This window comes from Sinocyclocheilus anshuiensis, unplaced genomic scaffold (genome assembly GCF_001515605.1).
Source record: "Sinocyclocheilus anshuiensis isolate Anshui unplaced genomic scaffold, SAMN03320099.WGS_v1.1 scaffold552, whole genome shotgun sequence".
In the NCBI taxonomy this organism is placed as follows: domain Eukaryota; kingdom Metazoa; phylum Chordata; class Actinopteri; order Cypriniformes; family Cyprinidae; genus Sinocyclocheilus; species Sinocyclocheilus anshuiensis.
In genome coordinates this window covers 1,412,069-1,423,882 of record NW_015554362.1, presented here as the reverse complement: position 1 = coordinate 1,423,882, position 11,814 = coordinate 1,412,069, and the positions used below count along the sequence as shown (strand labels likewise).

At 36.5% G+C, this 11,814-nt stretch overlaps 1 protein-coding gene across 4 annotated transcripts in view; it reads right to left on the bottom strand.

The window, feature by feature from the left end:
• Window positions 1–8,734: 8,734 nt before the first annotated feature.
• LOC107671469 (bromodomain-containing protein 2-like) overlaps window positions 8,735–11,814 on the bottom strand; it is a 16,757-nt gene continuing 13,677 nt past the window's right edge. For all 4 annotated transcript variants that reach the window (XM_016464392.1, XM_016464395.1, XM_016464394.1 and 1 more), the window contains exon 12: window positions 8,735–9,805. In XM_016464392.1, coding sequence (XP_016319878.1) covers window positions 9,675–9,805 — 131 coding nt within the window. In that variant the 3' untranslated portion in view covers window positions 8,735–9,674. The remainder of the gene's footprint in view (window positions 9,806–11,814) is intronic.

The window sequence follows — 11,814 nt, the reverse complement described above, 5'->3', positions numbered from 1 at the left end:
TCTAAAAAGTAATGGATGTTTGGAACGTTCAGAAAACATTCCGAAAAAAATAAAAACTTTTTATAACTTAATGGGCACGTTAAAAAACGTTCGTAGAACATACTTTGTTAGTTGGGAGAGTGCAAGCAAACTTTACAAGCAAAACGTTTCACAGAAAGATTGTGGTCGTCAAATGTTAGTGGGACGAATCCATCAAGAAATGTGCATTAAGGTGTGGTCACATTAAAGTCCCCCAATTGTCCTATGCAGATTTCACTCATGATCAAGTTGGTCGCTCGAAAATTAAAGTGACTTCTGTGTAAGTAATAATTCATACATCTCTATGCTACTTACAGTGGACCTGTTTTTACACCCAAAATTCCAGTACTGCACCTTAAGAAAGTAAATGGCTATTTTGATTTCATGTTGACGTTTGTTCCACTGTACACCTCACCTGAGCTGCATATGTATTTCCATTAAGTCAGCATTGTTATGTTTGGCTGTATTTATAATCTGGCTTCGCAGTGTCAGGGTTTTTCCAGCATGTGGTCTTGAGGAACGGCGTATGTGCGGTTCTGCAGGGGTCTGCATTAGCTCTAATGGTCAGAGGGGTCACGTTTAAAATCATAATGGCTTTCCCGCTCCCCCCTTCTGCTGTGGCAAACGTCTGAACCACTCGGCCTCATCAGAAAGGACATCAGCATTTCAACTCCCTAATAAAAGATGCCATTTTCAATCTGTCCGCGTATGCTTTAAAGAAATTCATTTTGCACTTACACGAAGGCGGTTCTCGTTCTTTTTCTGAGCGGTTTCTGACACGTTGTCATTATAATTGCGCTTTGTCACAGTGCTGTTGTTAGACTGTAGCTGGAGGGGAAAGGCCTTGTTTATTGTTTTAATACAGGGGAAAGACAGAGCTGCTCTGACGATTCAACCAGAGAAGAAAAGACATTCTGATCATCCTATTTTCAGTTTAACATGTTCAATCTCAGCGATGTATTTGTTGCGTATCACAGGTGGAATCTGTAGGATTTCTGAGGTGGTCAAATCTGTGGAATGTGTCAGAGCTGTGAGTTCTACAAAAACATTCAAATTACCCAATAAAGAAACACAATGTGCAGAGTTTGTGAATGAAGGGCGATCCAATTCCTGCTGACATCTGTAGGCGCTGATTGTGTGTGGGCCTGCTTATCACTGACAGATAGCAATTATGTTACAGTATGTGTTAGTATGCATAATGCTCTACTGTCAGCATCTGCTCTGATAAGCTTGGATTATCTAGATTGAGTTCCTTGACTGTGTTTGGAACAGTATACTAGTTTACTGCGTATTGCACAGTATATGCTGTATGCCGCCGCCTATTCACTCTAAAACATGCTGGGTTAAATATAACCCAGTGCTGGGTTAAAAAGGGACAAACCCAGCTATTAGGATGTTTTGACCCAGCGGTTGGGTTGTTTTGAACCCAACCGCTGGGTCAAAACAACCCAATAGCTGGGTTTGTCCCTTTTTAACCCAGCATTTTTTAGAGTGTATTGTTTTAATAGAATGTGAAACAGCATAAAATAAAGTTATAAGCCAGAGGTGACTATGTTCAGTGCAAAACTGACCTTAACTTAATAATTATGCAGAAATAGTAGTATAATAGTATGCTATTTCAAACACAGCCTTTGTTCCTAACTCAAACCCTGTTAAATAAACACACACAGCAGCTACATATTTCTTAAAGACTTTGAAGGTTAAATTATTTCTATGTGGACATATGTTATGTGGTTTAGCTGGCAGCGATGAATGGTTAGTGTATGAAAGTGAACATGCGTGATCTTTACCGCCCCATGTAGATTCGAATGCACACAATAGCAGGCAGGACATCAGAACGTTTATGGATGGTAAGTCTGGTCTGGGCTCGCAGGATCAGTTGGATCAGTCCGTGGTTTGGTGAGTCCGCGTCAAACGAGCTGTTAGGGAAAAACAAGGATGTGGAAGAAAGTGAGGCAGGATCAGCGAAATGATGCTGAGTAATATTTACCCTCCTCTCCTGTGACTCATGCAGCGGTTGACCTCGTCCGCTGTAGTTTTGTGTGTGTGTGTGTTGTATGCTAAGAAATGTGCCAGTTCATCAGTTATATAATGGATTTTAATGTATCCTGCAGTGGCAGGGGAGGATCATTGTAGCTACTAATGCACATTTAAGCATGTGCACCTAATTTTGTAGTCCATTTCCTGTTGGTTTTCTTGCTTTTCAGAAGATAAAAGAGTCAAACATGCTGCATTTCCCCCCTCAACCCCCCGGCCAGTGAGATGAGTAAAGCAAGCTTGTATATCTCAAAGGATTTCACCATTTCTGCCTACATATTTGCAGGTTGCTTCTTTGACTGTCAGCCACTGTTGTGCCATTGTGAACATTGATCAATGTTTTTTATTGTTTGTAAGGACAAACAACATGATAATGTCATCTGTACAATTTGTATAATATAATAAATATGATTTATATTTGATTTGTTTTGAAAGTTGTATTTGCTATAATATCTGTCAGTTTCTTTATTGCTTGCTTAATGAAGCAAAGCCTCAAGACAAAACTACAGTTTCTAATAGAGGCATTGCACAGGTCATATTTCATTTAAAAAACAACATTTTATTTTGCATTAAGAAAATGAAACCTTATGTTCAGGATCATTAAGTTTTTTTGTTTTGTTTTTTTTAGCATTGAGGCACTAATTTCATGACAATTAAGTGCATTTACCCAAATGATAATCTAATGAGAATCATCTTTGAGAAAAATGCTAATTACAAAAAACTCCTCAAACTTAAAATGTCTGGACACATTAAGGTAAGGAATGTGCTTAATTGTTACCAAAATACTTTCACAGTGCAAAAAAATCTTAATGGTCCTTAAATAGGCTTTGTTTTCCTCATGCAAATTGTAATTGCATGATAATCGGGAGAAATGTGAAGAGCGTGTTCAGATGTCATGCATAGACATTTTATGGCTCCACAGAAGTCAGAATGAAACTAGCAACATTTCTCTGTCAGGTTGCATCACAATGCATACACTTATGTACTATAGGAAAGTATATACTTTTTAGTGTATATTTAATTAAAAAATAATAATAAATAACATTATGGGCACACAACATCTTATGCTTCTCATATGCTTGTCAGATACTTTGTGTGACAAACAATTAATTAAACCTCATTATTGACCCCAAGATAATGGAATAGCTCGTCCAAAAATGAACATTTGCTGAAAATGTATTCACCCGCAGGCCACCCAAGATGAGTTTCTTCATCAGAACAGATTTGGGTAAATGTAGCAATTCCATCACTTGCTCACCAGTGTAGTGGATCCTCTGCCGTGAATGGGTGCCGTCAGAATGAGAGTCCAAACAGCTGATAAAAACATCACAATAATCCACACCACTCCAGTCCATCAGTTAACATCTTGTGAAGTAAAAAGTTAGAAGAAAAGAAAGAAATCCACGATTTAACTTCAACCCGTCGCTTCTGGCCAAAATATGAGTCCATAATTCATAATAATGCTTCCTTCAAATATCCTGTTGTCCTCTCACATCAAAATCCGCCCACATATTTGTTTAGAGCTGTTTTGGACTCTTTTTTGCTTGTAAACAGAGCTTGATCTGTGCAGATTTCTCTTCTGATTCAGACAAGACGACTTGTTCACTGGAGAAAGATGGAGGACTCGTATTTTAGCCGGAAGCAACGGTTTGAAGTTAAAAACGCTTTATGCCAGGTTCACACACACTCCATTTGCAGTGCGCATGTGCAGAAGCAGCACGGACTCGTTCTGCTTTCACATGGGACGCGTTTACAGTCTGCTACTGATCTGCGGCTGTTTACCACAAACACAACATTTATCCATTATTTTGAAATCCAACATTTATCCAAATCTTTCTCAGCATCGTATTTGTCTTTTTACACAGTGCAGTAATACAATCTTTCATAGACATATTCACGTTTAAAGCAACGCATTATTCATTGCGTTTTACTTCTAGCTTTATATAGGCCTATTAATTTGCACAAGCAAGTGAGCATTTAAACTACTTTTCTTGCTATCACAAACATTCTAAATTAAAACTTACCACTGACAGCTCTCTTGCCTTTTCCTTCGCATTTAAATCTTTATTACAAGCAATCCTGCGGTTCATAAAGAACTTACTTTGTTTCCCTACCTCAACGAGTGCCATCTATTATTGCCTTGTTTAGTGCTCTTTTCCTTGCTTTAAACCTAGCCAAGAAGCCATATGTGTTGATGGTGATACACAGACTTTAATTGTATGCATATGGTGTAATTACTACATTTTCGTGTCAATCCATGTTCATTTTTACCACGAACAATGTGCTGTCACTTATATTCAGCTCGTGCAGCACAGCAAAAACAGACTTCGGTGCGGAAACGATCGCTGAATCCGCATCGCTTCTGGAACCACATCCGCAGTGTGAACGCTCTAATCCGTTAACATGGGCGCGGGAAAAAAAATACCCACTGCAAACGGAGTATGAGTGAAACAGGCGTTACAAACACGCCACTTTTAGCTTCAGAAGATGTTAATTGATGGATTAGAGTGGTGTGGATTACTTGTGTTTTTATTAGCTGTTTGAACTCTGACGGCACCCGTTCACTCCTATAACGCGAGACATATGGATACCGTGCATAGTAACTTATCTGGTATGCAGTGCCACAACCCTAAATAGCTCTGTCAGACTAACAAAAAGCACTTGTGAGTAAATCATTGGATGGTGTATAAATGACCTCCATGAAGCTCTTTGGGGCAGAGACTACAAGTGCAAACACATGCACGGACTCCCACAGCACATGAAATCAATGCCATTACCAGAAAACACTAAGGACACTTCAGTGATGTAGAGAGACGAGGGCAATGAATAATGTATAGACGTCTTAAAACGTCTGTCTTAAAACAGGCCACATTTTTAGATTTAGATGAGAGAAAAAGACCAAAGTGACCAGATAACCTTGGACTTTTAGAGTAGCATGTTAGGTTTGTTTACTAAAGTCAAATCAGGTAACAAACCAACAAGCCAAGTATGTAAAACCCGACTGAAGGAACACAGCGCCACCTAGTGGCTCATGCATGTCAGCACTTCACCTGTGACAAAAAAAAAGCTACTCATGTAAATGCATCAGTTTATGAATATGGTGGTAATCATCCGATATCATTCAAAAGTACCACATTATTACCAACTGATGCCATCAGTGCGTAATGTGTGTGTGTAATGCACAATAATTTCTGCCGAGCCTCTTCTCCACTCGAGTCTTCTGTTAAATTGTAGTTTTTGCGCTCAAAGAGAGCAGCACTTTAAATCAGGAATCACTGCAAACGTGAACACGGTCTAGGCGGATTATCCAGCCCTCATTTAATTAATGCAATTAAGCTTTGCTCTCCCCACATGCCTGCTTATCTGGTGCTGTCAGAGCCCAAACTGTAAATAAATTAATTACCTGATCTGCTTAGTTCATAACAGTAATCTGAACTGAAGGATGAATATGCATCAGCATAACTGATGCACCACAATAATAACTGAAACTGTTTGCACATGAGTGATGATATGAGAGGTGTTACAGAAATCACTAAAGTAGTAAGAGTGAGTCTTCAAATGGGTCATCAATAGGGGTGAACTTGAAATAGTTCCCCTAGTTACATTCAATTTATACGCTATTGGTTGGATGTTGTCCTGGATGATAAACCGATGTCTTTTAAAAAAGAGCTATCCAAGAGATATCCAAAGGTAAAATATATAAATAAAATAATGTAATAAAAATTTAAATGAAAATTAACCACAAATAAATAAGTAAATATATTAATAAATATTATACTATAAGACTCAAATGTTAAATAAATAGTTACATTTATTAATTTTAAAATCAGAATTTTCCCTAATCTAAATGTATAAAGAAAACATGTTTAAAAATGAGCTATCCAAGAGATATCCAAAGGTAAAATATATAAATAAAATAATGTAATAAAAATTTAAATTAAAATTAACCACAAATAAATAAGTAAATATATTAATAAATATTATACTATAAGACTCAACTGTTAAATAAATAGTTACATTTATTAATTTTAAAATCAGAATTAACAGATGATTTACAGAAGGCTGTTTGATTGGTTCTGAGGGCAGATGTTGTGAACGATCATTCAGCCCGCAGCTCCATCTTGCTCATTACGATAATGATTCCCACCACAAATCCCAAAAATCCCACAAGAATTCCGACCACAAGCACTGCCGTCCCAACCTCCTGAGAGTCCTCCGGCACCTCCGCCTCTGTGTGACAAACATCAGCACATCGCCAACATTAAAGGGGTCATATGATGCTGCTAAAAAAGAACATTATTTTGTGTATTTGGTGTAATGAAATGTGTTTATGGTCACACATGGCCGATTCGACGAAGGAGCGTCCGGCGGGCTTGCGGCAACCACATGTGACAACCCCGGGATGGACTCCGCTTCGTCCACGGTGAAAGCCGATCTGGCGATCGACAGCACGAAGTTGATGTATTTCCTCAGTGACCAGCACAGATCAGCTCTAGGCATGATGAATCGGATATCGTCCTCTTTTGGAAGACCAAACAAAGTAGTTTCGCTTTCACAACGAAACACACAGCACCTTCACGACATGGCGGCGGCGGCAACAATACTACAGTGAGAATAAAAGTTACGCCTTCTTTCTTTGCGTGAACATTTGGGCGGCGTTATGCAAATCTTCCCAGATAGTGACATAGATATGTGGGGGCGTGTTAGAACGAGCCGTTTTAGGTAGGTGTGGCTGACTCTTAACTTTTATAAAGAATATCTCTTTGGATTTGAGACTTTAGTCTTTGCAACTTTACAGATCTTCTTTATGCACCAAGAGCTTGTAACACTCCAAAGAGAAAGGACAAATTGAAATCGCATCATATGACCCCTTTAAACAGCCATCCAAACATCGGACATATTTAGCACAAATTAATGGCAGAAATAAAAAAATGATGAGATCTTCATTCAGCAACATGCACTGTACTATCCTTTTGCTTCACAAAACTGACTTATGTGAAACTATGCATTATTATACACCTATAAAATCTATTGATTATTGAATACTGAAGCAATAATTAATATTTACCAATAAATAAATGGTACAAATTTTGATTAAATATCATGTAAATACATTTGTCTTACAATTGGGTCTTAATGTTCTGTTAGTAAAAAAAAAGTATATAATAATAATAATAAGTATAAAACATAAAATAAAATAAAAATTTTTATTTGATTATTTTATTCCCGCTGCTCAAAAATGTGAAAATAAACAATATACTTAAGATGATGATAATAATAATAATGATAAAAATAATAAGTGATCTTGAACAATATGCGTTCTAGTATCCTTTTGCTTCACTAAATTCTCTTATGTGAAGCTGTGTATTATTGTGCATTTATAAAATCTATATATTTGTGACCCTCTCTGTGAAAACCCAGCTTAAGTCATTTTTTGTGATTTACTGTTTTCTACATAAAATCATCTTTCATAAGGTAAAGAACATTCTGTGAAAATGTAACCTTTATATCTTTAATATTGACTGAGTAGGGCCATGTCAAAGATTAAAATCATAGTGAAATTAATGGTTTAAATCAAACTTTGGTGCTTGTTATCTCATAATTAGATTTTGAGACTTTAGCCTGGATTTCACAGAGAGGGTCACATTTTAATGAATACTGCTTAATAGTTTTTTGGAACCTGTGATACTTTTTCAGGATTCTTTGATGAATAAAAAGTTAAAAAGAAGAGCATTTATTTAAAATAGAAATCTTTTCTAACAATATACACTATTGTTCAAAAGTTTGGGGTCATTCAATTTTTATTCTTTCTTTTTTTGAAATAAATTAAAACTTTTATTCAGCAAGGATGTGTTAAATTGTTAAGAAGTGATAGCAAAGATTTATATTGTTAGAAAAGATTTCTATTTTAAATAAATGCTCTTCTTTTTAACTTTTTATTCATCAAAGAATCCTGAAAAAAGTATCGCAGTTTCCAAAAAAATATTTGGCAGCACAACTGTTGATAATTCTAATAATAAATCAGCATATTAGAATGATTTCTGAAGGATCATGTGACACTTTACACTGGAGTAATGGCTGATGGAAATTCAGCTTTGCATCACAGAAATAAATTATACTTTCAAGTATATTAAAATAGAAACCATTATTTTATATTGTAATAACATTTTGCGAGATTACCCTTGAGCAAAACTGAAAGCACTCGTGCTCTATTTATTTTTTTTGCAGTGACTATGTTATCTTGTAAACACTATTTAAACACCCACATCGTTCTTCCTAGCATATCCTGTTTTGCAAGGCTGCTGAGCTGTACCAACCAAAAAATAAATTAAATATGAAATAAAATACTGAAACACCACTTCAAACCGTTCACTTGTTGTATTTGTATTTCCATCCAAATAAAAAGCAACGTATAATCCGGAGCACATAAACTCTTAATTATACTGCAGATAAGGAATATTGGGTCACAATGATCTGCCATGTGTCTTATATATTCAAAAAGAATATTCTAGAAAAGAGAGGTTAGAGCAATGCAAATAAATACAAACAAGAAAGCAGCAGAAGCAAAAACATGGTATTACGGACTCCATATATACAAGAAATAAATGACGGTCTGTTGCTTAAATGCGAAGCCTCTAGTGTCCTCTACAAACCAGATCTCTCAAGTTAACATAAGAAAGCAGCAGAAGCAAAAACATGGTATTACGGACTCCATATATACAAGAAATAAATGACGGTCTATTGCTTAAATGCGAAGCCTCTAGTGTCCTCTACAAACCAGATCTCTCAAGTTAACATTCAACTTAAACAGCTAATTCAAACCACTGAATCTAGCAGCTTTTCTCTAGTGCTCATGAACAAATCCAGTCCATCTCCTCCAGTCCAGTGAGGCGTTATGGCTGTTCTTTTCAATTAATATATTCACTACAATTTCACAGATGCCTAATCAGACAGATTTATGACAAAAAGTGTCATTTGACATTGATTCAATCGTGTAAAGAATCAAATCAAATCCATTTCTTACAGTTCAAAGCAATATTAAGATGAAACTAGAGTAGTTTTATTCACTCACACGAATTGCAAAGCCATATGGAAAGTTACTGAATATATCATGCGTACAAAACAAATCCCAAAACAGTCCAGTGCATCGCAGTGCAGAAACCTACAAGTTTTAAAGCCAATGCAAATGCAAAGTTGTTCTTAATTCTGTCATTTCTTTCGCATTTCCCCATTAAAGGTCCTTTATAAACCTTCAGGCAAGTTTTGGTTGCTCAGAGATCTAAATAGTGGCCCTGATCTTTAAAGCAATGCAAAAAGAAGTAAGAAATGTTTGAAGACTAAATTAAACGGTCAAAATGGAAGCAAAACAAAACAACAAGCTATTTCATCAACTAAGAAAAGTAGTTATGATTACGCACTCTTTCCCATTATGGGCATTTTGGTAAAAGTCTTCTTTATAAAAGAAAAAAAAATCCTACATAGTATATACATTTTTTTTACACTGAAGTAAACATAGTTCCTGGACTCAGGAGGCACGGGAAAGAACGTGTCTGTACGGCAGGCCACAGCTCTGAATGCATCCCAGAATTCCCACTTCCTGTGCCTTCCCAGAGTCCTCTTCACCTGGAGTCCGAGTCACTGGTGTCAGTTGAGGAGGAGGAGGAGGAGGATGAGGAGGAGCCTGAGCTGGAGCTGCTGGCGCTGAGACGCGAGGCCATGGCGTGAGGCTCCGTGCCGCTGGGCTTCTCCACTGAAAGATAACAACAAACCGGTTTTCACTCATGAAGGAAACTGGTTTTGCGGGTGTAAACCAGGATGGCTCAACAATAGCTAGTTTTGCTGTTGACTTGGTTTACATGGCAAATTACTATGAACAAATAGCTTGTTCTCAAAGACTAAATATGTATCTTAAAGGTGACATATCATGAAAATCTGACTTTTCCAGGTTTTAAGTGCTATACTCAGATCCCCGGTGCATCTACCAACCAAGGAAACGTGAAAAAGATTAACCCAGTAACTTTGTTTAGGTAAGCCTTTTTCTGCAAGCGTCTGAGAAAACGAGCGCGTCTGATTTCGCTCCACAAAAGATGGATTCATTGTTATTCTTAATTAAAAAGCACAACAACAATAAATCAGTAAGATACAATGACAAACTAGCTTACAAAACGTTACATGCTGTATTATATACGACTAATAAATTATAGAACGTTTAACAAACACTGCGGAACCAAATAAATTAATAAATAAAAGAGAGCCTCCATAGCGTAATGTGTGGTAAACAGCAAAGATAAGTTTTTCAAAAATGAAAACAAAAAGAAAAGTAAAACTAACTTTTCACCTTCTCTGGTTTAAGAAGCGGTCTTTTACTTGACTTTCGCTCGAAAACCATCCATCGTTTCCTCAATATGTGCGTCATTTTTGCTGCGCGCACCTTCGCGCCTGTGCTGACGCGGCGAGTATACTCTCTAAAACTCTCTCTCCAAGATGATATATTCCCATTATAATACTTTAAATTTAAGGAAGGAAGGAATTATCACAAACAGAAAGATTATTAGAAGCCTTTCTTTTTCTCATGATTTCTCTTATATTCATGAATGTATTTTGTAAGAATACAAATAGCTAACAGAGTAAACATGTTTAAATTGTATAATTTGCACCACAGACTTTTTTTCAAGATATTGTTTTTGCTGCTAAATTATACAGTCAGCTAGTTTAATTTCATAGCTTATATATTTTTATTCAAATGTAGTTTTTCTCTGTAATGAGGAAGTGAGTATTTAGTGGATTGCGTTTAACAAAGGGTTTAAAAGAGTGACCATTAGTTCCACAAACACAGTATTGATATTCTGTAGTAGTGTAGGAAAAAAATAGCGCTGGTGTTGGATCGGTATTGGCCAATTTTTAGAATTTGGAATACTCTATGTAATCTTACACTGCAAAATAATAACTCAAAAAGATTCAAAGATAGCATCATAATTATTTACTGAACCCTTAAATTAATCAATTATATAATGAAAGCCTAAAAACAGACAATTAATCGCGATAATCGTCATAATCGCCAAAGCCCTAAAACAGACAATCAATCGCAATAACCGTGACTATTTTTAGACAATTAATCGTCAGCCAAATGTCATAATCGTGACAGCCCTAACGGTGCCATCATTTTGATTTCGCAAGCGAAACAGAACACTATTTAGAGTCCCAGCCTCAGAGAAGACAACAGAGCAGTGGATTTATTGATTTATTTGCTGCTGCTGCCACACAGATCTAAAATAAACAAGCGATTTATTTCCCAGCAGTTTACCTTCACAGACATAACCGACTGTTTTTGTAACTCATGCGTGTTTTTAACGTAAACTTGTGTGTGAATGAGAACTTAGTTTTTAGTACTCACATGCTGTGACAGCCACTTTCTGTCCGTGTGCTTCGGATGTGTGCACTCAAAAAACCGTATATCAGAAGTTTAAACTCATATGGTTTAAAACGCATGATTTAAGCACGATAAACATGATAATCAGAACCAAAACAGATGTTTTTTAGCAGATACTAGCTGTAAAGGCGCAGCTCTATTCTGGAAAAAGGGGGCGGGGAGCAGCAGTTAATTTGCATTTAAAGACACAGGCCCAAACAACAGCGTGTTTCTTGTTTCCACTCAAAATAGGCATTTTCAAAATGATATAATAAATGATCTGTGGAGTATTTTGAGCTGAAACTTCACAGACACATTCTAGGGACACCAGAGACTTATATTACATATTG